A 26,329-nucleotide genomic window follows, 5' to 3' on the forward strand; every position below is an offset into this window, starting at 1 on the left:
CTCTTTCTATTGCATCAACTTCCTTCTTCCATTTGTCTATCTCATCTAAAAGGGATGCAACACAAGATACCGCCTCCAAGGGATCTTTTTCAAGAGCTTGGGGCTTGTTATGAACCACATTAACACTTAAGCACTTCTCCTCTGTCATGGGGCTTTTAGGGGTATTGTTAAGATTAAAAATAATTTTATCCTCCCCTACTGATAGTGTTAATTTACCACTTCTCACATCAATAATTGCTCCTGCAGTGTTAAGGAATGGTCTACCCAAAATAATTGGGGTTTGCATATCCTCAGCCATATCAAGAACAAAAAAATCAATAGGTATATAAAATTTACCTTCTCTAACGGGAACATCCTCTAAAACACCTAAGGGGTATTTGAAAGAACGGTCGGCCATTTGTAGAGTAATATTAGTAGCTTTTAATTTACCCATATTCAACTTGGAACACACAAATAATGGCATAACACTAACGTTAGCACCCAAATCACACAATGCATTGTTAATTCTTTAGATTTCCAATATGACAAGGGATAGAGAAGCTACCCGGATCTTTTAATTTAGGTAAAGATTTATTTTGAAGTACGGCACCACACTCTGCAGTGAAAGCTATTGTCTCTACCTCACTAATAGACCTTTTTCTTGTCAATATTTCTTTCATGAATTTTGCATATGCAGGAATTTGTGTGATTAGTTCAGTGAAGGGAACTGTTACCTTCAAATCTTTTACCATCTCCAGGAACTTACCAAACTGCTTATCCAAATTTGTTTTCAGTTGACGATTGGGGAATAGAAGTTTGATAATTGGCTTTGGAGCATTATTACTGTTATCTGGAGTGGCCACCTTCTCTGGAGTCGTACCCTGCAATGTAGAATTAGATATATTAGTACTATGCTTTAGCCCTGCAGGGATATTAGCTACATTGTCTGGTTTAACGGAATCAAGATTAGCATTATTTATTAAAACAAGTTCATCAACTTTGGGCCTAGGGGGCCCTTCATAGTTTGAACCACTCCTCAGAGTAATTGCATAAGCTTGATCCGTAGGCCTGGTCGGCTGTGCTGGCAGAGCTCCCTGTTGGCGGGCTTGAAGAGTAGCGGAAAGTTGCGCAATTTGATTATCTACAATTTTATTATGTGGTAGAACTGAATCAATTTGTGCATCTCTACTCTCCATGTGCTTCTGCATACTAACCAGCATCGCTCTAATTTCTACCAAGGCAGGGTCAAAAAATGAGGAAGGTTATTGTGGTTGGTTCTTCTTGCCAGCATTGGGGTGGTAATATTTCTGATGTTGTTGCTGTGGCGCCTGTTGTTCTTGTGGTGGTGGATTCTGAACATTAGTACTCCGGTAGGAAAGGTACGGATGATTCCGGTACCCAGGATTTTATATGTTGGAGTATGGGTTGTTTTGCCTATAAGCTTGAAAGACATTAACTTGCTCCACGGAACTCCTGCAATCTTGTTCCCAATGACCTAAAATTCCACAATTTTCACAGAAAGCCTCATTAGCATTATTATTAATTGTAGAAACATTAGCTACATGAGCAGTGCTAAGATTATCTAATTTTTGGCAGATAGAGGTTATTGAGCTTGCAAAAAGGATACAGAGTCAACACTATGCTTCCCCTTGTTAGAAAAGCCTCTAGGATTCCCATATTGGGAATTATGTATCTCCATATTTTCAATAACCTGACCTGCATCATCAACATTAAGATTCATAAACCTCACACTAGCTGCGAAATCTAAAATTATTCTAGATGAATTTCCAATGCCATTGTAAAAGGCTTGGATTAACTGCCATTGTGCAAAATTATGGTGGGGGCATTCTCTTTGTAGGTCCTTGAACCTCTCCCAAGCCTCATATAAAGTTTCATCTGCTTCTTGAGCAAAATTCTGAATTACACGTTGTAGTACGGCTGTTCTCTCTGTAGGATAGTACTTGTTATAAAAATTCAAAATAAGAGTTTCCCAGTCAGTTATACCAAGTGAAGTTCTATTTAAACCATTAAACCATAATTTGGCTTTTCCAGTTAAAGAAAAAGGAAAGAGAATCTCCCTGATTTGGTCTTGTGTGACCCCAGCTTGCCTGATGGTATTACAATACTGACAATATTCTGCAATATGAAGATTCGGGTCTTCACCCTTAGCTCCACTAAATTTCTTCCTCTCTATCATCGTTATAAATTGGGGTTTAATCTCAAATCGTACCCCATCAAGAGCCGGAGTGGGAGTAAGGTGTGGAAAATCTGTAAGCTTTGGTTGTGAGTAATCACTAAGCTTCTTTGGAGCCGTCATCTCTTATTCTGGATTTGATGATACCTCTGAATCGCTAGAACCAGTTGGAGGGTCCCGGTGATTATTATTATCACCAGAATCCGCCAGAATTTGCTTGTAAAAATTCTTCATTCTATGAAAGGATCGTTCGATCTCGGGATTGAATGGGATGTACCCTGATCTGGAACACCTGGGCATAAACAAAAAAAAAAACTAAAAGAAAATATGAGACTTGCCTCAGAGAACTAACGTTCTCCGAGACAAAAAGGAAATAACCTAGAATACAAAAAATAATCAGAAACAAAAATAAAACCGTCTCCCCGGCAACGACGCCAAATTTTGACAGGGTAAAGTCGTATCCCCTAATCAAAAGTAATTCCTAAATCCTCTACCTAATGTAGATAGGGAAGTAGGGTCGAATCCACAGAGAAACGAGTCTTTCTATTCCTAATTAATTATAGTAATCTAAATTATAAAGTAACCAATATGTAAATTTGGATATGAAACTAAACTACGAAGATTAAGAATAAGGAGAAAACAATGAATAAAAGGATCTAGGGCATAGGTTCACCAATAAATAATATTCCAGGGTAAAACACAATAATCAATCATCAATGCATACATTAATCAGATCATAAAGGCCTTTCGCTACGTATTACAATCACACAATTAATTTACCGGTATTAAATATCATCTTTCGAATCTCGACTTAACCATTTATAAATTAACCTGCCTATTGAAACTAGACCTAAACATTAATTCTCATCTGTCGAATCTCGAATCAATATTGTTAAACTCATGCATAAAAGATCTGCGCAAATCTAGTCACAGAGCATTAAACCAATCAATAGGAAATTAATCTAGCATTGACAATTAACAACAATAAATCACCCTTTCATATTATTTATGGATCCCCACAAACCCTAGAAATAAAACTACTCACACATAGTAAAAACTTAACTAATCAAAACAATAAAACAAGACATGATCAAAGGAATAAAGTAAACAACTAAGATTAAGAGAAGAAAAATCGTTACCAAAATAAATCTGGAACTAAGAATAGAGTTAAGAACAAAGTATAAGAGAGAGAAAACTAACTTAAAAGCTAAGTAGAGAGAGAAAATCTAAGAAATAATTCAGAAAGAGTAAAAAGAAGGTCCTAAACTCGTTTTATGGAAAGTATTTATACCCCGTAAAAATCCTAAACTAAAACAAACTTAAACGTCGAATAATTAACTCCTAACAATAACACGCGCCTGATCGGGCGCGCCTTTTTCCTCCAAGTATGAATCTCGCGCCCGGCCGGGAGCGACTTCGGGTGCCAGCCTTTTCTTCCCTCGCCCGGCCGGGCGCGCCTCCAGGCGCCAGCCTCTTTGGCCGGGCGGCTCTCTTGGGCCACTATTTTGACTTCGATTGGGCTACAATTCTTTGGGCCAATCTGGGTTTCCTCTTCGGGTCTTGAATACTCTGTCCAAATGCCCCGGTATCTTATATACCGAGCCCTTAATCACTCGTTCGATGGCTTTAACCGGCCCTGGGCTATAAAAACTGGTCGTGCTTCTCCAATGCTCGTAATTGCTCCATAATATCCCGGGAAAATGCTCCAAAAGTGCAAATCCCTGCAAAAGTCAACCAAATCTACGAAAACACTAGAAAACACCAATTAGTAATAAAAGTGGCTCTAAAGAGCCAAAAACTAACACTACTATTTATGACCAAGGGACGGGGGTAAAATACTATATAAAATAGACACATCAGGAACCATGACTGGTAGTTCGGGGATAAAGGTACAAATCCAACCTAAAAGAGATTGAACCTGCCCTAATAATAGGCATCTACTTTATTCTACTTGTATTCATGTGCGCTTTCTGACTAACATGCAATCAATAGGTTAACCCTAAACTTGTTTATCTATGTTGGTTGAATATTAATGCACAAATAAACTATTATTGGAAATCACTTGAATTATAATCATATTAACCCTAAACAAGATTATTAATTATCTTATTAAGCGTGATTACAAGTACCAATTCCCTTTAAACATGCATAAAAGGTGTGATCAAGCAATAACAATAAATATATATCAAGCAACATCATAATCAACATAATCAAAATAATAATTAATCATAATCATAATTAATCATAACCAATAATAACAATCATAATCATCTTAAAGCATAATAATAGCAAGATCCTAGGCATGATACTAACAAGATTAATAACAAACCCTAGCATGTCACTAAACAATAAAAATCAAAGCTTAAGCCCTAACATGATACTAACATGCCTATTAGGAAGAAAATAGGAAGCATTGCAGGAATCACAATTGTCATATTTGATATTAGAAATTATAGTTGTTACCCTAAACATGATGCTAGGAATCATAATAACAATCTAAGCATGATTTCTATATCATCATAATATCAATAAATCAATTAAAGTACTTACTTGGATGCCTCGTACCTCTTTCTAATAACAAAATACATGCGTTAGTAACTTCAAGGAAAATAATAAACAAACAATTAAATTAAACAATTGAAATAGAGATTTGGGACCAAACCCTCAGAAATCAAAACCTTTCACGTCTTGGGCGAAGTTAACTTCGAACTTGGCTAGGTGTTTCTAGATCTTGTGAATGCCGAATTTTGTATGCAAAAGGCTAGTTTAGAAAAGAGAGAGAGAGTAATCAAGAGATTCTTGATGAGAATTGGTGGGAGAGAGAATTAGAGAAAATTCATAAGAATTGATGATTGAAAACAGAGGTTTTAGGAGGCTATTTATAGAGAAAATTAGCCAGATATGATAGAAAACAAATCAGACTTTTGAAAAGAATAAATCACGACCGATGTCGCCAACAACGAGCATGTCGCCAGACGTTGGAGCTGTCGCCAGACACCAGGTTTGGCACCAGACGCTGCATGTGTCGTCAGACGCCAGGTCTGTCGCCAGGCGACAGAGCTGTCGTTTGGCGCTGGAAATAATTTTCCACGCGTTTTCTTATTTTGATAAAATTTAACCGTACGAGAGGGCAAAATTGTATTTTCCTTAAAAAACACTTCTTTTATTCTAATTAAAACTCTTAAAAGTCAACTAAAGTCAATTTATCAATGCTTATTAAATTAGGATTTAAAAGAACCTTCTAGAAGAATCTAGAGACTATAATCAGTCCTAATCGCATTAGGAATGATAAATCAATATTAGGCCCTCCTCTAGATAATTGGGCCGCACATAAATATCAAACCGGGCCTAGTTTAGTAATCTGGCCATAACTTCCTCATTATTCATCAGAATTGGGCTTATAATATATCGTTGGAAAGCTCTTTTCAAACCCGACCCAACTACACAATTATTGGACCCTTGCCGTGGACCAAACCAAACCGGATTGGCTGTTTTCTTAAAATAGGTTTTCAAAAACATAGAGAAAGAAAAGAAATAAAAACTGTACTAACCGCAACACTAGACTTTCCACACTTTCACTTCATTCGATTATGATTCAACGTGAAAGGTACTCATCACCAGGTTTGGTTTTGGGGAGACACAAATGGGTGTCTACACATACAAAGCAAAAAAAGATAAGGTGACTAAGGATCTCTCGGCGCAGACCACAAGAAGGCCGGAATTGGTGACTCGTCTCCCCATTCGATAGAACTTTGTAATTAAGAAATCGTCGAGATACACTACGTGACCATACGAATCCATATCCCTGGGAACCCGCAGTGCTGTAGTTCTCTATTTCATATGTTCTGTTTTATTACTTGAAATACTTCATTTATTATATATGTTTGCCGCCAACGCACAATTTTAAGGACTAATACCTCTAATTATCAACTTGTAAAAATTACTCAGCATAATGAATTTATACTTTGGGACGGTACTAACAAGATCTCACATGCATGGTTGTCTTCATCATAACTTTATTCAGAAAAGCTAGTCAAATTAAAGTTTGTAAATAATATTAAAAGACAAAACGTGTCAACTAAAAAAGAACATAAAAGTATTTGAGAAATTCCCCATTCCCTTTTCAAGTATATATGTAAATACCTTCTGTAAAAGTATTGGGTAGAGCGGACTCGTGAGTCCGATCATAAATAAAAAAAAGTATCTAATTCCTAACGAAAATTAACTTATTCCTGACTAAAATGGTTTAATTCATGACTAAAAATATCTAATTCTTGACGAATATTAACTTATTCATTACTAACATAATCTTATTTCTGATTTTTTTTTTAAAAAAAATACTACAATTACTTAGTGGTTTTTTCGGGTTTTAATTGTCAAAAATTAGATTACAATAGTCAGATATTATATTATAATTATCAGATATTAGACTGAAATGGTCAGAATTTAAATTATAATTATCAGGTATTAGGTAAAAAGTATCAAAAATTAGATTATAATAGTCGGATATTGATTTATAAGTATCAGATATTAGGCAATATTGATCATACTAAAAGTATGAAAACAATAGCAAGTAAACTAAACTGGAAATGAACACGGGGCATGGACCCCGAGATCAAATTTGCAGGAAGAAAAAAAAATAGCTAATGGAACCCATTACCAGACCAATTTCAAAGACAATATACATAATCACCACACAATTTAAATTATCCCAGTAAACTAAGTATAACATTATACACATAGTAGCCCTCAAATATGATGCAAATATAAAGCAACTGTAATTTCAAAAGACAAATCAGTACTCCAACAACAAGCCTCGAGACTGGAAATAAACAAAGTTTTAGCCCAACAACAAAAGAGAAGGGAATTAAACACCAAGAAGCGACACAACAAAACTGTGAATATCCTTGGTTTTTTCCCTCTAAAAAATGAACCTTAGAGGTAGGAATTCGAGTAATTATTGATGGGTGTTTTCGAGTTTGAATTCGGGTTGTTGGGTTTTGTCGATGACGGAAAAGGGCATGAAACGATTGGGGCGAAGGTGGTGGTGGTGGTGGTGTCCGAGACGGCGGAGATTGGCGGAGATGACGATGAAATGGGAGTGGATGGGTATGTGCATTATAATCCGGACTCACGTGAAACGTTCTCACACAAAACTAACCTTCTAATACCTTCTAGGTCGGGTAAAAATTGAATCTTTTCAAGTAGGCCTATACAACATAAAATTTCAATTCCATGCTTTGATAATTAGTTCTTTGGTGGACTTAACACAAGCTTGCATAGGAGGAGAGTTCTAATTAAGCGTAAATTATACAAAGTACATTGTAACTAATTTAAATTGGTATTTTATTCTAAGAACAAGAATATCTTGATATGTATATTAAGAGATATGTATAGACAAAAATCACCAAAATATCTTGATATGTATATTCTTGTTCTAAGCATCAAAGGTCCATGAATTTGACTTCAATTTCATTTTTATATAATTATACGTACATCTTAGCATTTTGCGGTGAAGTGGAAAAATACAAGTAGCTTAAGTAACATATAGCAGCCAAAGCAACGTGTTATAGCTTTTATCTGCATTGTGATTCTAATTAGTTTGCTATATAGAATTGAAGGAATGCAATCTTCAACATTAATCCGGCAATTTAAATTCACGGTGATCATCATTCATTAACGAAGGGTTTTTTTATAATTTAATAAATTAAACTTTTTTATTTTAATGCAAATATCGACAGGGTTGTAGGCCTTGTTAGAAATTGATGATGTGCCTAGCTGAGACAAAATGTCATCTTTCCTCTATGTCTCGATAACACGTCATGCTTAATTAGGAGTTAAAATATACTTTAATAATACTAAATATGGACAATTTTACTTTTAATAATCCCAACTAAGGTTTATTATCTAATAATAATCTTAACTATGCTATGTGTTTGCCTCTAATGGTCCCAATGAGCGGTAACCTGTTGAAAAAGTTTTTTTTTATTTTTTTTATTTTTAATAGCCACGTGTAAATACGTGAGTGGTCCAATTATTTGTTTAAAAATAAATAAAATAAAAACATAAAGAAAAATACAAAAACAAAAAATCCCAAATTTCCCACCCACCCTATCCCCACCGTCAAACCCTAAACCCCACCCTTAACCTCACCGAAAACCGGCAACCTCCCTTAACCACTAACACCAATCATCCGACGATTAACCCACCCTCGACCCCCGAAATAACCTCCCAGCCAACCCCCACCCCAAAAACTCAAATTATTGAAGCATACGTATTTGAGCCTCCGGCGACGATATTGTCACCGCCTACGCTAAAGCCATCGCTAAAGCACACGCCCTTCGACAAATCACCTCCGTCGACCGAAAATCGATGCAAAGGTGTGACTGCAGGTGGCGGCGGTGACTTCAAGTGGTTTTTGGGGTTGGGGTCGAGGTTCGCTGGCTGGTGGTTTTGGGGTCGGAGTTGGCTGGGCATGTAGTTTTGGGGGTTGGGGTTGGCCGGTCGGTTGGTTTCGGTGGCCAAAAGAGGTGGCCGATCGGTCCGTCAAGGTTAGGGGGTGGGGGGTTGGGGTTTCACGATGGTAAAGAGTTGGTTGAGATTTTTATTTTGGTTTTATTATTGTTTTTAAAATTTTGGACCAATCACGTGTTGACACGTGTTATGGTAACCTTTTATGACGAGTCATTGACTTAGTGTAGTGTTGACCGGTTGGGACTATAAGAGGCAAACACATAGCATAGTTAAGATTATTAAATAATAAACCTAAGTAAAATCGCCATAGTTGGGATTATAAAAGTGAATTTTTCCTAAAATATATCCATACATTACCTTCGGTCTTTCTTATTAACTGCAACATTTGAACATTTACGCTATTGTCACTCTCTAATCTTAACCATATTACGCATTTATATGAAGGGAAAATAAATATTATCTTGATAAATATATTTTTAAAATAATTTTTTTAATTAAAAGATTAATGCTAAAAATTGTGCATTGACAAACATAAAACTTTAAATATTGTTATTATAAATGAATAAATGTCTTATTTAACAAAAATTGAGAAAAAACCATACCAATATAATTATTTTTTTTTTGAAATTATTAGCTTATTATGGAGTGCATCATGCAACACTACATTCGTAATAGCTAAAATAGCTTAAATAATTTCAAAAACAATCAAATAAATTTATTTTTTTTTATATTTTTTTTAAACGGAAAAACAACCAAATTAATTGTAAGGATTAATAAAAAATTTATAAAATTTTCTGAAAAAATTGTGAGAGTTTAGAATGTTCAATAGCATTGCTATGAAAGTAAATAAATAAATAAAAAAAATCTAATGTGAGTGTGAGGAATAACTCAGGTGGTTAGAGCTTCTCTCCCAATCCAAAAGGATCATGAGATCGAATAACTCAGGTGGCTAGAGCTTCCATTTTTGGCTTTAAAAAAAAACATTTGTACATACTATTGTGGTAAAGGTAACTTGATCATCACATTATTTTCGTCGTTACCAAGTTCAATATTTGGCCAAAATTTTGGGTGTGCACCAAACTTATGTTGCATCAAGTTTGGGTTCTGTGGCACTGGGGAACCTTATTGTGGTAAAGGTAACCGTCAATCTGGCCCTTGTGAAGGCCAGGCCACTCCGACGACTCCAGGTAGTCTAGTAATGTGACTCAGTCATTCTTTAATGGCATTATTGGCCAAGCTGCCGTGTCCTATCCTGGGAAGAACTTCTACACTCGCGCTGCTTTTCTCAATGCTGTTAGTGCTTTCCCACAGTTCGGTATCTCAGGTTCAAGTGTTGAAAACAAGAAGGAAATCGCCGCCTTCTTTGCCGTCCAATTCGATACCTCAACAAAACAGTCATCGAGTCTAGTCATCGTGTCATTAACACAGTCATCAAGTCTAGTCATCAAATCATTACACAGTCATCAAGTCTAATCATCAAATCATTAACTTTAGTTTGGTTAAATTTATTTTTTCAAAAGTTTTTTTTTTTTTTTTTTGCTTATTTTTCAAATTATTAAATTCTAATATTTTATTTAATATCATAATTAAATTGATCATCATATAATCAATAGTAAAAAAAAAAATTAGAAAAACGATGACATTCATGACATGCAAAAAATTGAAAATTAATTGAGAAACATTAAACAATGGCAGCCATTATTGATCGAAACTTATAATTTTGTGTTTAATTTTGAAAAATCATATGAACTTGGTAGTAATTTGCCATGGTTGAATGTTGAAGCTGCTATGATATTGTTGAAGATGGACATAATAATTCTATAATCATTACCATAACAATACTTATGTATTACGACCTGTTTTTTTTTTTTTAAGGAAAGGTGATGTCCCAGCTCGAAACTCGAATTATGTAACTTCCTTTAACTTTTAATATATTACGGCTTATGTAGTGACTTTTTAAGTTATATGTGATCAGTTAAATTTTGTTATTTGTCTGCCATTATTAAACGTTTGAAGCTTTAAAAAATAACCATTCATTTTATTTTTTTAAAACCATTTTTTTTATTTTTTAATAAACCTATAAATTAGGAAGTGGGGTGATTTTTTTTTAAGTGGCGTGAGTTTAGGAAGTATATGACAAAATATGAAAGATGATATATTCCTTGCCTATATATATATATATATATATATATTCCTTAATTAAATTAGTATACAAATAGTGGATGGCTTAATCTAGGCTACGTGGTACTCATCTTTGCCAGAATAAATAAATAAATATATAAAATTGAAACTTAGTCAAGTTTGTAATCAATGAGAGGATAATAGTTAGTAAATTTATCTTGGGTCATATTGATATCCAGACTTTATCTTTTACTAACTTAAATTATTGTAATTATGTATTTATGTTAATGATATGATTGTTTTACCATAAAATATAATCATGGACCCATCAGTTAATGTGCAATCTTTTAATCAAAATCATACATATTGAATTTGTTTTTTTTTTTTTTTTTTTGTATTAAACGAGAATTCTTTTTTTTTATTATTATTAAATGAATATTGTATAATCCTCCACTAAAGCATATTATTCTCATAAAAATATAGTAAAAAATTCAAGTGTCATTTCTCTAATTTGTTGAGTACTAAATTTTGATGAATGTTTTTTTTAAAGACTTAGGGTCTGTTCACATTTGCTGAATTGAACTAATTGGAGCTGAACTGAACTGAACTGAATAGAGCTGAAATGAATATGTTATGAGAGAAGGAAATTAGGAGCTGAACAGAGCTAAACGGAACTGAACTGAACTAAATTGATTGGAGCTGAACTAAACTGAAATTAAGCTGAAATGAACAAGCCCTTATGAATGTTTTGGACCCTAAATTGTATACACGTATCATATTTGAGAGCTCTTTGGATGCTCAACTCCTTACTAAAATCAGAAATGACACATGTCAATTTAGTTATATATATATATATATATATATATATATATATATATATATATATATATATATATAGGGGAGGGATCCGGTAAGAACCCCTAGATATATAAGAACCCTAGATATATAAGAACCCATCTTAACCGTAGGATCAAATTGTTTTAGACGGCTAAGATTAAAACACCTGTCCAACTTTTTCAACCCCCTTACCCACTTCCCAACCTTTTCTCTCTCCTCTAACTTTCTCTCTCTACTTCCCGATTTTCTCATTTTCTCTCTCCTAAAACCCCCAAAAATCTGATAGAAGTTGCAATTTTGAATGATTTCGCTTCAGGTATGTTTTTGTTTTCGATTTTGTTCAAATTTTAATGAAATTAGCATGATGTTCAAGTGAATTTGAAGTTTTAATTGGTGATTTTTGCAATTTTTAGGGTTCGGATTTAGGGTTCTATTTTTGCAATTTTATGAGTCGATTTTTGCAGTTTATTTTGTGCGATTTTGAGTTGGATTTTTCTTATGGAGTTTGATTATTTTGAGTTCGGTTTAGCAAATTTAGGGTTCGGATTTTTGTGAATTATTTTGTTTGATTTTTGCGATTATTTCGATCGATTTTTGTTCGATTATTTCGATTTTTGTTCGATTATTTCGATTTTTGTTCGATCGATTTTTGTTCGATTTTTGTTCGATTTTTGTTCGATTATTTCAAATTTAGGGTTCATTATTTCGATCGATTTTTGTTCGATTTTTGTTCATTATTTCGTTCGATTATTGTTCATTATTTTTTTATTCAACTTTTTAATGTCATGTGTAGAACTTAGAACAAAGTTACACTGTGTCTTTGGAGTTGCTAATGTGGTGTAGCAGGGAGATTGGTTAAAATTGTGTTGGTTCCAGGACAAATGAGTTATTTAGTGCCATAATTCTAAGCTGCAGTAGTAGGCGTCTAGGGTCCTGCCTTAATTAGAAAATTGACAATCTGTGTCATGGTTTTCGTTTGGCATAAGCTGGCCAGAATGCATATCTGGAAGATTGCTATACACACAGATCAACCAGATAAATATTATTGCCTAATGGCAGGATGCCCCTTCTTACTTGCTTACTTCTACCTCATTGATGCTGAATTGTGCTCCAACTTAGGAAACACAGTAAGGGCCTCTTATAAATTGCTATCCGATCCCATGTTTGGCTTGTTCATGTCCAAGATACAACATAACATGTTGGCTGGTGTTGCTTGTTGAATGTGTCTTATCCGTGTAACTGTTGTACAATATCAGAAATCTTATTCTGAATCTAGGCACTTCGTAAAATCCTGTATTGCCTCAACTTTTCAGGAGCAGCACCCACCTTCCATGGAACATGATTATGAATCGATATGCTGGGGCTGTGGATTAGGAGAAAGGATTGGGTTGAGTTTAGACTAGATAATTGATTAATTATGGTACCCTTGTTCTTGTAAATAGAGTTGGTGGCAATGTAAACTTTTGGAATGATGAAATCGCCACTCTGAATGATGGCATCTGAACACTCACTTTTATGTTTACAAAGATTAGCGCTACCACTAGGTATGCTATGATAAGTTCTCAGTATCCAAGTTGGAAATAATTCTTATTCTTCGTTTCTTGGACCACTTCTTTGCAATCTGATAAATTGTTGGCCTTGTTGCTAGCCCATTTGTATCAGCTGATTCGGTTCCTTGATCAAATTGAGGATAGCCAGTGCGTCACAGTCTGAGGCTAAGTTGCCACATACTGGAGTTCCACTCTAAAATGAGATTCTGCCTTATTCTTGATTCGTTTTCAGCATGTTCTAAACTCGTTTTCAGCATGTTCTGAACTCCTTCCCAATGCAATTTCTGGCTTTTAATCTTTTGATCTGCTGACATGTGTAAGATAGTCCGAATATGTATGGTGCCTTAGCTATGGTGTTCCACTAATGAGGCTTGTAGCTGCATTCTCTTACTCTTGTTGTGTTCTTAATTGTTAGTGATATAATTATGATAACATGTTCTAAACTATTTTTCAGCATGTTCTAAACTATTCCTATGTTTAAAATATATTACTAATGTTGGAATGTTACTAATATTTTTTTATATTTTAAAATTGCAGCAAAATGCAAGGCCAAAATGAAGAAAATTCAGAAGAACTTACTATTACTATTATACCAGATGAAAAAATTACTTATGGAAGAAAAAGGTAATTAAAGTATTTTTATTATGTTCTAAGGTTTTCTACTATGTTCTAAATTATTTCTATTATGATCTAAAGTTTTCTATTATGTTCTAAAGATTATCATATATGTTCTAAATTATTTATATTTGATTTTAAAGGAAAGTTGTTGAAAATGAAGCGGAAGTAATTGACAAAGATGAATTTGAGAAACATGTGCAAAGTCTAAAACGAAAAAGAGGTAGCAAGCTTCCAACAAGGATTCAACCACCTAGAAAAATGCAAAAAAAGGAAGAAGGAGATGATGACAAGGATGAGAATGATGATGGACAAAAGTTGGAGGAAAAAGATGATACTAATGAAGAGATGGATGGACCAAAGTTAGAGGAAAAAGATGATTCAAAAGAGGATGTGAAGGATGATAAGAAAAAGGTTCTAAATTATTTGTTGATGTTCTAAATTATATGCTAATGTTATAAATTGCATGTTTATATTCTATATTCATACTTATGTTCTAAAGTAAATAATATGTAACTTTATTTTTGTAAGTTACATTCTTTCATTTCCAAGTTTATGTTTTAAAGTATATACATGTGTTCTAAATAATCAGCTTATGTTCTAAAGTTCATGTTCTAATTTAAATTTTTTTTCTCCTAATTTGAATTATGTTCTAAACTATGTGATTATGTTCTAAAGTATATGCTTTTAACAAGTACTTGTATTCTAAATTATATGCTAATGTTCTATACTTTGTGCTAATGTTCTAAAGTTCATGTTTTTATTATGTTAAAATTCTTTCTAATGTTCTACTTTATTCAGGTGGTTCAGAAAAAAAATGTGAAAAGAAAGATTGAAAAAGAAAATGATGGTGAGGATGTCAAAGTAATCAAAGAGGAAAAAAATAAGCAAACAGCTTATCAAAGAGTTACAACTAAGGAATTGATGAAACAAGTGTTGGTAAATCTTTCTAAAAAGCATAAGCAAGCAATTAAGAACATTGGATTTGGAGCTTTTTTGAAATTGAATGCACCACATCATGCCGATTCTTGGTAAGCACTAGCACTAAGTTTTATTTTTATGATTTTAAGATCGACTCTTATGTTCTAAAATTAAATTATATTGTTTATTTTTATTTTTATTTCTATTCTAATTTATATGTATTTTGTATTCTAAACCTTTAATTTGAATCTAGGTTGACAAAACAACTTCTTACGAATTTTGATCCCAAAAGATGTTGCTTGATGCTACCGGGGAGAGAAGAAGAAATATTCTTTGATGAAATTGATGTTCACATGACATATGGATTGCCAATGGGAGATATTCCAATTGTTGATAGCTCGGAAAATAAGGAGAATGTGGAATGTGCAAATTTTATGCAAAAATGGAGAAAAAACTTAGACCTTAAAGTGGTATGAATATTTTTATGTGTGCTTGTATCCTAAACTTGTTATTTGGCTTATGTTCTAAATTACTTGTGTATGTTATAAAGTAATTCCGAATATGTTCTAAAAGTAATTCTTATTATGTTTTAAGTTCTAAAGTATTTCTAATGATGTTCTAATGTATATATTTATGTTCTAAATTAAATGTCAATGTTCTAAAGTATTTCTAATCATGTTCTAAATTACTTTTATGATCTTCTAAAGTATTTCTGATTATGTTCTAAAGTATATAAGTTCATGTTCTAAAGTATTTCTGATTATGTTCTAAAGTATATAAGTTCATGTTCTAAAGTATTTCTGATTATGTTCTAAAGTATATAAGTTCATGTTCTAAAGTACTTGTCCATGTTCTAAATTACTTGTCCATGTTCTAAATTACTTACAGGGTGCTCCAACAAATGGACAATTGATTAGTAGGATCGAAAAGGTGAAAGCGATAGATAAAGAAAGAGATCAAGTTTCTGATGAATTCATTTACAACTTCATTGTATGTGTAGTTAATAGTTGCATTCGTTCAACGAATAGCAACCAACTATACGTAAAGTATTTGTATAGTTGCAAGGATATAAAGAATATAGTGAAGTTGGATTGGTGTAAATTTGTGAAGGAGCACTTGATTGAAACTTGTAAAAAATGGCAAGATGGAGAATCATACTTCGCGGGGCCTTTTTCTTATGGTAATTTTTAATTTTTTTAACATTCATTATATATGTTACTAATATTTTGATTATGTTGTAATGTACATATCTATGTTCTAAATTACTTGTCTATGTTCTAAAGTAATTTTGATTATGTTCTAAGTTACATGTCTATGTTCTAAAGTATTTATAATGATGTTCTAAATTATATATCTATGTTCTAATTTATATATCAATGTTCTAATTTATATATCAATGTTCTAAAGTAATTCTAATGATGTTCTTGTAGGTATCCTATTTTGATCGGGTACAAAGAAAGGGGTTAGAGATACCACGTGGTGTTCCACTACTTTCATTCTGGAACCAAGAAAGGTTTTATACAAGATTGAAGTTTGAGAAAGACCTAGGATTTGGAAAGGGAAAAGTACTAGAAAGAATGAAATTGAATTTGGTATGATTTTTGTATATACTTATGTTTTAAAGTTTATACTATATGTTTTAAACTTTATAATATATGTTCTAAAGTTTATTGTACATGTGTTTTTAAGAGTATTATGCATGTTTATTTTATGTTCTAAAGTTTATTATCGATGTTCTAAAGTTTATTACGGATGTTCTAAAGTTTGTAATCTATTCATATTATGATTTGTAGGGTCGAATCAAGAAGAAACAATCGGAGGATAAGGAAAAGAAAGAAAGTGAAGGTCCATCAATGGTAATTACCGTTTTATATTTATCTATCATTATGTTTATGCATGTATTCTAAAATTTGCAAGTTATATTTAAAAAGGAATTGGAAAAAAGGCAAGGGAAAGACAAAGGCAAGAAGAAAGTGCAACCCTTGACAATTGAAGAAAAGCAAGGGAAAGATAAAGGCGACAAGAAAGAGCAACCCTTGACAATTAGTGAAAATCAAGGGGAGAAGAAAGTAATGAAAAAAAAACTCATGCCATTGTCAAAGAAGCAAGGAAAAGACAAAGGAAAGGAGAAAGTTATGGAAAAAGAATCCATGCCTTGTAATTCTATCACATCTACAAATGACATGATGGTATAATGTTTTAATATTTTTTTCATATTTATTTAATAACTTTTCTATAATGTTTTAAATACTCATTACTTAATGTTTTAAATTGTTAGGGCTTTTTAAGCAAATTTGGAGATTTGGCAAAGAGTCTTGCATCGAATGTGAAAGAGATGTATAGCATGTTGGACCAAGCAAAAGATTTCTTTGTTGAAGAAGAAACAAGTGGGAAAATGCATCATCTGATAGACAACATTTGGGGCAAGTATACCACAAAGGTATTATAATCATGTTCTAAATTACTTATGATCTAAATTACTTATGTTCTAAACTATTTTCAGCCTATGTTCTAAAGTGTAATTTATATATATAAATGCCATATTGGACTCTAACTTATATATTCTTATATATATAGCCATTGGAAAATCAAGAAGAAAAAAACCAACCGAAGAAAAGTCCTTCTATGCTTAGTCAAGATCAACATTTCTTCGATGAGCCGGCATTCATAGAAGAATTGGATATGTTGATGAACATAGCATGGAAGAAATTCAATGATGAAAAGACATTGGGACATGGTAATTATATGCTTAATTTCTAAATTATACGTATGTTCTAAATGATGCTCTTAAATCAAGTGTTTATGTTCCAAATCAAATCTATATTATATAGTTATGTTCTAAAATTGTGTCTTATAATTATAATGAAGATTTGACATCAAATGAATGAGAAAGAGAAAAGAACAACAATGAAAGAAAAAGCAATGACAAGAAAGATGATAGTATCTCCTCACCCATTGTTGGTAATTTCACATTATTTTCAAGCTCATTTCTTATTAATGTTCTTTGAATATAATGATTTGGATAAGAAAAAGTACTAAAAAAATGAAATAGAATATTCGTGTATGATTATGTTCTAAAGTTTAAGCTATATGTTCTAAAGTTTACGTTATATGTTCTAAAGTTTATACTATATGTTCTAAAGTTTATGTTTATGTTCCAAATCAAATCCTTATGATATTATCATGTTCTAATATTGTGTTTTATAATTATTTTGAAGACTTAACATCAAATGAAGGAGAAAAAGAAGAGAACAACAAAGAAGAGAACAACAAAGAAGAAAAAAGCAAGGAGAATGAAGAGAATAGCTTGTTGCTCTCTCCACAAATTGGTAACTTGTCATTTATTTAAATTACATGTTTTAGTTATAAGGTATTTTATACTTATTTTTCAAAGTTCTTATGTTCCATGTATTTCTTATATTCTTTTTCATTCACAATTGCTCTAGATGATCAAATCATTGAAGATGTTATTAAATGTGATTTTCTAAATCCCGAAAGTGATCACAAAGAGAAGCAACAAGAAGAGAAGGAGAAAAACCAAGAAGAACAAGAAAAGAAGAAAGAAGAAGAAGAAAAAGAAGAGAAGAAAGAAAAAGAAAAAGAAGAGAAGAAAGAAGAACAAAAAGAAGAGAAGAAAGAAGAAGAACAAGAGGAGAAGCAAGAAAAAAAACAAGAGGAGAAGCAAGATGAACCCAAAGAAAAAGAAAAGGAGGAAAAAATGTTGAACAAGAAAGTTGAAGCAAAGGAAGGGTAATCAATGTAACTTAGTAATAGGAATATTTAAACGATGGTTTTGGTTTAGAACATATGTTGGATAATTTAGTAAAACTTTAATATTTAAAATTTAATGGTTTGTGTGTTCTAGTTATATATATTTGTTTGTGTGTTACAAGTTTGTTTGGTGTGGTTTGATGTGTTTTTTACAACTTTGGTTAAAAACTAGGAATAGAATAACAAATACATAATTATTTGGTTATGAAGGTTTTGATGTTTGACTTAGATTAATTATTTTTATTTTTATAATGTTTTAAAGTATTTCTGATTATGTTCTAAACTATTTAAGCTTATGTTCTAAATTATTTCTGATTATGTTCTAAATTACTTGTCCATGTTCTAAAGTAATTTTGATTATGTTTAGACAAAAGAATAAGCTTAAAATTTTCTTGCGTACAACGAAGAAGAAAGAGAAAAGGAATGAGGACACACCAAAGACACCAATTCCTCCAAAAAAGACATGCAAAGATATTTCTCCTCCAAACTTCAATTTGTTGTCGCCCTCACCAATAGTTGGTAATTTCAACTTATTTAAATTTTATTTTTCTTATATGTATATTGGATATTAATACTATTTAATTTGTATATTTGTAATTTTTTATAATGTCAAAAATTGTTTTAATGTTCTAAATTTTGTTTTGTTATGTTCTAAATTAATTATGTGATGTTTTTTTTGAATTAAGCTCTTCCAGCTACATTGAATGAAGAAAAGGAGGATAAAACAACCAAAAAAGAAAAGAAGAAGCATGATGAAGAAAAGAACAACAAAGAAAATAAGCAACGGTAATCATTATGAAAACATTAGAAATTAGGTTTAAACTATGATGGTTGTTTGATTATTATTTGATTATAATTGTTCATTGTTTTTTTTTTTTGTTTTTTTTAATTCAATTATATAGGAAGCAAGAAGAAAAACAAGAAGAAGAAGAAGACGAAGCAAGAAAAAAAAGAGGAAAGGATAAGCTTCCAGTGTTCTTGCGTTCACCTTTTATGGTTAATCATGAAAAACTTTTCAACAATGTAGATCATAAAATGATAGCTGAGTATGCTTTTGCTCAAGGAGATAACGCGTAAGATTTCATCAATTTATATTTATATGCTTATAATAATTATATATGCTTATAATAATTATATATACTTATGTTCTAAACATTGTAGTTACCTTATAATAATTATATATTATAAGGTAGATACTTATGTTCTAAAGTACATGTTTCCCTAAATTTAAATGCGGTTTTTATTTAATATATTTTTTTGTTCTCATTTTAGGGAGGTTTTGTATGCTGACAAAGCGGCAATTGTGATTAGGAGAGATGAGATGGATAGTCTTTCAGCATGTAGTCACATGTTCAACAACATTGCAGATGCTTTTGTTTCCATATTAAATTGTGAAAACAAAAGGCGGGGTGTAGACAAGAAGAGTAGATTTTTTTTCTCAACTGAATGCTATGTATGTTCTAATTATGTCTATTTTCTAAAGTAATTCTGATTATGTTCTAATATTCATATCAATGTTCTAAATTATTTCTAATAATGCTCTAAAGTAGTTCTAATTGAGTTCTAAATTACATGTCAATGTTCTAAAGTATTTTGAATTATGTTCTAAATCTAATTATGTTCTAATTACATGTCAAAATTTTAAAGTATTTTTAATTTTTTTTTTCAGCTCATTCTTTGCACTGAAAAATACATCAAAAATACAGAAAGTTTGGAAGATAGAAAGAAAGCTTTGTTTCATCAAATGAGAAAAGAAATGACAAATGCCGAAATAACAACATTTAACAACTTCCAATTGGTAACAAATTTTTTTTTTCAATTTTTATTGTGTTCTAATTATTTTTATTTATGTTCTAAAGTATCTAATTATGTTTTAACACATGTTTGATTATGTTATAAATGTATGTTTGTTTATGTTCTAAAGTATCTGATTATGTTCTAAACACATGTTTGTTTATGTTCTAAAGTTTCTGATTATGTTCTAAACGTAGGTTTTCTTTCCGGCTGTTTTACCGGATCACTATTATTTGTTGTGCTTCAACTTTTTGGAAGGAACTCTCGATGTCATTGATAATAGATTTCTTCCACCGAATGTTTCTATCGAGGATAAATATGGAGATGATTTTACAAAGATGGTAAGGTTTAGAGTTTTGACTTGGTTAATTATTATTTTCTTATTATGTTCTAATGTACATATCTATGTTCTAAATTACTTGCATATGTTCTAAAGTAATTTCTGATTATGTTCTAAAGTACATATCATTAATTTTGTAGTTGAAGGCATTTGGTGAATTTTATGAAGAAATTGATAACAAGAGTGCCGTTTTCTCCACTTTCGAAACAAGAAATATTGAGATGAAATGGAAGAGCAATGCAAACAATCATGATTGTGGAGTATTTTTGTTGAAGCACATGGAAACCTATGAAGGACAATGTCAAAAACAATGGAACTCGGGGCTAGAGAAGGATAATGTAAGTGTCAAGACAGATGATTAGGTTCTAATTACATCTCCATATTCTGATTATGTTCTAAGCTAAATGTCTATGTTCCAAAGTTAATCTGATTATGTTCTAAAGTGTTCTAAGTTAAATGTCTATGTTCCAAAGTAAATCTGATTATGTTCTAAAGTAATTCTGATTATGTTCTAATTTTAATAACTATGTTCTAAATTACTTGATTATGTTCTAAAGTAATTCTGATTATGTTCTAAAGTAATTCTGATTATCTTCTAAAGTAATTCTGATTATGTTCTAAGTTAGATGTCTATGTTCTAAAGTTAATCTGATAATGTTCTAAAGTAATTCTGATTATGTTCTAAGTTAGATAGATTATGTTCTAAAGTAAATCTGATTATGTTCTAAAGTAATTGTGATTATGTTCTAAGTTTAATGTCTATGTTCTAAAGATTACTTGATAATGTTCTAAAGTAATTTTGATTATGTTCTAAGTTAGATAGATTATGTTCTAAAGTAAATCTGATTAAAGTAATTATGATTATGTTCTAAAGTAATTCTGATTATGTTCTAAAGTAATTCTGATTATGTTATAAGTTAGATTTCTATGTTCTAAAGTAATTCTTATTATGTTCTATATTACATGGAAATGTTCTAAAGTATTTTTTATTATATTCTGAATTACATGTGTATTTTAAGTTTAATGCCTTTGTATTTTTTTTGTTTGCAGTTTGAGCAAATGAAAAAGTTACGAGTGGAGTATTGTGGGAAGATTATAACATCAGAAGTAAATGAAGAACGGAAAAGAGTGATGAAGATGGCTAGAAAGTGGTCAAAGTTGAACAAAAATTGATATATGATTGTGTAAATCTTAAGTTTATATCTTTAGACATATATTTAAAACAATATATAGTACATTTTTTGTATAAATATGGAGATGACTATTTTGAACATGGGTATCATTAGGAATATTAATATCATTTGAAACATTAACCTAATTTGAAACATTATTTTTATAATGTTCTAAAGTATTTCTAATTTGGAATAAGTTGAAGTTTTTCTTTTGTACAATAAAGAAGGAAGAGGATAGGAATGAGGTCACACTAAAGACACAAACTCCTCCAAAAACGACACAAAAATATTTCCACTCTAAGCTTCAATTAGTTGTCGCTCTCACCAACTTTTTTTTCATGTACAAGTAAATGTGATTATTTCTATAAATTAAATGTTTGAGGTGGTTGTACTTATAGCATATCCATCAACCTGCAAAAAAAATTTTAAAAAAAATTAGAACATAAACACATTAAAAAAAAGTTAGAACATATTTGATGAAGTTTAGAACATATAATAATTTTAATTTATCACTAATTAGAACATAAGAAAATTAAAAAATGTTTACTTACATATCACTTGACTTTCCCTGGACAATTACGACTATCATGATGACCAAGCTCTCCACATGCTCTACATAATCTTTTCTTCTTTTGACTTTGTTCAACAGCTTTTTCTCTGTCACTCTTCATTCTCTTGTCACTATTTGGAACATGGGTATCATTTGGAACATGGGTATCATTTGGAACATTGGTATCATTTGGAACATGGGTATCATTTGGAACATTGATATCATTTGGAACATTAACCTGATTTGGAACATGAACCCCCGTACCTTTGTTTTTTGAAATTTTAGGAGGTTTGATCAAAACTTCAAAAGGTAAACTAGCTCCAATAAGCATTTCAATGTCTTTAACTTTGCTAGAAAGATTGTTACTTCCATTTGTTGTTTTCTTATGTTCCAAATCTATTCTCATGGCTCGAAGTTTTTTGACAAGATCACTTAGTTCATCTTCATTGTTTTGCACTAAACTCACACAAGCATGAATTTCAGTCCACAAATCATTTAATAGCATCTTCTTATCTACTGCATTAAGACATTCCTCCAACACATTACCCTCTAAATCAAAAATGGGCTTCTTATAAGCCATTGTACACCATCTATTTAGAACATAGGTCTTGGGAATTTTCTCTAACATCCTTGCCTTCCACACCCAAATCATATGCCTACAAGGCACACCATCACGTTCAAATTTTTTACAAAAACACTTGGTATCTAAGGTAGTTGGATCAAAAACAACATCAAAAGTCCTCCTCCTAGATCCTTCCCTTAATTTAAAAATATAAATCTCATTGTCCTTCTTCATCTCCTCAACACCACAATTAAAACATCCAATTTCAAGCTCATATTGAAAATCATAGAAAATTGTTGTTGTAAACAACTCGGAAGCATCTTTTTCTAAAGGAATTGGTGTTTTACACTCTGGACGCTTATTCTTCGAATCATTATCCATTTTATTTTGAGTGTGCCTTTGAGCATCCAATGCACATTCAAACCTATAGAAAATATAAATTAACTTTAGAACATAGAAGATAACTTTAGAACATAAAGTGAACTACATTAGAACATATTAAAATAATACACATGAAATAATTATTGTGATCTAAATACTATTAAAACATTAAACTAAAAATTTTCAACATATAAGAAAAAATGTAGAACATAAAAGAGAGTCTAATAAAATAAAAATAAAACTATAAAACATAAATAGAAAAAACTTTAGAGCATTAAAGAAAAACTTTTGAACATAAAAGATTAACTTTAGAACATATTTAGGCATTTACATATTACCTCATGTAGAACTCAATCAAAGTGAGATGGGGATTTGTGAACATAGTGAAAAAATTATTTTCACTTTCTGATCTAGATGTGGTCCTCATGATGCCACCTAAAAATAAATCTCTGAAATACGCTGGAATCCACATATCACGTATGTCGTACATGTTTGCCAACCATCCATGATTGTTCAAATTGAATTCTGAAATAACTTTGTTCCACTTTTCTTCAAATTCTGCCGGCTCAATCTCTAAATGCCAAACACATGCACAAAGCTTTTTCAAAAAATCAGTTTCTTGGGTAATTGCTCGACCTACTTTTTCAGGCACCTTTTTCATAATATGCCACATACAAAACCTGTGTTCTGTAGTTTGAAAAACATTACGAACAGCAAGTTTCATTGCTGGATCTTGATCGGTTATCAAACACACAGACTCATTATTTCCCATTGCTTTAAGAAAAGTTTTGAAAACCCATTCAAAAGATGATATATCTTCATGAGCTACAAAAGAAGCCGCAAAAGTAACACATTTCTTATGATGATCAACTCCAGTAAATGGACCAAAGATCATATTATATCTGTTACATACACAAATTATATATGCAGAAAATATTAGAACATAAGGGTAAACTTTAGAACATAACGGTAAACTTTAGAACATTAAAAATAAACATAGAGCACAATAATTTATTTTAATTATTAGACTTGTCAATATTATACTTGTTTAAAAACATAACGAATTATCTAAAACTTAAATAATAAACTATAGACATAATGTTTAGAACATTAGAACATGATAGATATTAGTTTAGAAAACAAGACATAAAGTGTAAAACACAAAAGCATAATGTTTATTACATAAAAACATGATATACATATTGTAGAACATAAGGCATATATGTTCAAAACATCAGTATATTTAGAACATAAGGCATATATATATGTTCAGAACATCAGTATATTTAGAACATAAGGAATATATGTTTAGAACATCAAAACATGATAGATAGTAATATAAGAACATAAAAAATTCTACATTTAGAACATCACCTGTTTGTTTGGAATGTGGTATCAAAGGAAACCATATCGCCAAAAAGTGCATAATTTTTTCGACAAATAGGATCAGCCCATAAAGCTCTACAAAGTCTATCATCTTCATCAACATCATAGTCAAAAAAAAATGCAGTCCAAAGCAATTTCTTATTTTGAAAGTTATCCACAAACATTTGGGCATCTGATCCAGCAATATAAGCTTTCAAATCTCTATAAAAGTTTTTGAAATCTTGTTTAGATGCACCAACATTATCATGTGATCCGGCAAATTCTTTCATCATAGTATAAGACCTTACGGGACCAACATTTACCTGTGTACAAAAAAACAAAAAAATGCTACGATTAAGGATCAACTTTAGAACATAATAAATCATAACAATTAAAACAATATTTGACACATAAAAATAAATTACCTTTGAATTATCAACAATCAATTTTTTATGCATAATATGCATATTCCTATTATTCTTTTGAAATTTAGCACAACTTGGAGTATATAAACAATGATTATGTTCTTCTTTGAAATGACTAACAACATACTTTCCACCATCATATCTCATACATATGTGAGCATTGCATCCTACACGAGTGACTAAACGTTTCCTAGTAATACGAACTTTTCCTTTCTCATCAACGGTTTGTTGAGCAATAGGTTTTTTTGTTGCCCTGAAACCTTCCTTATTGCAAACTCCATATTGAAAAGCAATTATATCTTTGTTATTCTTCTTCCTTGAAGTAGTAGATTTCCTAGAAGTAAACCCAGCGGCATTTGCATATGCTTTGTAAAAACTAAGACCCTCTTCGGGATCTTTGAATACCATCCCCAAACGGGGTTTTAACTCCTCGGGAACACTTGGAATCCATTCCTTAGTGGTACCACCCGGGCTAAATGATCCAACAACATCAGGAGTACGATAAATAACGCCAACTGCATTAGAACATAAAAAGTAAAATTTAAAACTAGAAGGTAAACTTTAGAACTTACTATAGAAGTCATAGAATATGAAGAGAAAGATACATAGAAAACTTTAGAACATACAAAAAAATGTTTAGAACATTAAGAATAAACTTTAGAACATAGTGAATTACTTTATAACATACATAATAAAATTTAGAATAAAGTGAAAAAATTTAGAAAATAATGAATTACTTTAGAACATAACCAGAATTAATTTTGAACATTAAACAACTTTTGAACATAATCAACAAATTCACAAAATTACTTTAAAACATGTAAATAAGTAAAGTTTAGAACATGTAAGTAAAGTTTAGAACATGTAAGTAAATTGAAATTAAAGAATTAAAACAAGGGTTTAAACATATTAAATCACATACTTATAACATATTCCTTTAGAATATAGTGAATTACTATATATCATACATAATGAATTACTTTAGAACATAACCAGAAATAATTTAGAACATTAAAACAACTTTTGAACATAATCAACAAGTAAAGTTTAGAACATGTAAGTAAATTGAAATTAAAGTACTAAAACAATGAAAATTACCTGAATGAGTGATAGAGGAAGAAGGAGAATTATCTTCAACATCATCTAAATCCATGAATATGCAAAAACCTAATTATCAAAAATACAAATTGTAGCAAAAAAACAATTTGAAATTAAAATCCAAAAAACTTCAAGCAAATAGGAAAACTCAATCAAATAAAAAAGTCGAAAAAAAAATCT

The 26,329-nt window shown here is 31.2% G+C and overlaps 1 protein-coding gene and 1 non-coding gene across 2 annotated transcripts; one reads left to right on the forward strand and one right to left on the reverse strand.

Annotated features, from left to right (window-relative positions):
• Positions 1-1,808: 1,808 nt before the first annotated feature.
• Positions 1,809-1,915, forward strand: LOC145609800 (small nucleolar RNA R71). The gene has a single exon (XR_014106091.1). It is a non-coding gene; the product is annotated as a small nucleolar RNA R71 (small nucleolar RNA).
• Positions 1,916-22,137: 20,222 nt separating this feature from the next.
• Positions 22,138-26,204, reverse strand: LOC145607332 (protein FAR1-RELATED SEQUENCE 5-like). The gene is made up of 6 exons (XM_081663024.1): positions 26,150-26,204; positions 25,052-25,566; positions 24,636-24,949; positions 23,600-24,163; positions 22,557-23,304; positions 22,138-22,179 (listed from the first exon to the last, which is right to left on the reverse strand). Exons 1-6 carry the CDS (start codon positions 26,202-26,204, stop codon positions 22,138-22,140), a joined length of 2,238 nt encoding a protein of 745 aa, XP_081519150.1.
• Positions 26,205-26,329: the final 125 nt, after the last annotated feature.

Source organism: Chenopodium album, chromosome 23 (assembly GCF_948465745.1).
Source record: "Chenopodium album chromosome 23, dcCheAlbu1.1, whole genome shotgun sequence".
Taxonomy (NCBI): domain Eukaryota; kingdom Viridiplantae; phylum Streptophyta; class Magnoliopsida; order Caryophyllales; family Amaranthaceae; genus Chenopodium; species Chenopodium album.

What these genes read in the sequence shown, in the direction of transcription:
- LOC145607332 (XM_081663024.1), bottom strand. Translation starts at nt 26,204, where the DNA reads ATGGATTTAGATGATGTTGAAGATAATTCTCCTTCTTCCTCTATCACT. An exon ending in ACCACATTCCAAACAAACAG is followed by an intron (nt 24,164 to 24,635) that starts GTGATGTTCTAA and finishes TGTATGTAACAG; the next exon opens with ATATAATATGATCTTTGGTC. An exon ending in GGGTTCATGTTCCAAATCAG is followed by an intron (nt 22,180 to 22,556) that starts GTTAATGTTCCA and finishes TTTTTTTTGCAG; the next exon opens with GTTGATGGATATGCTATAAG.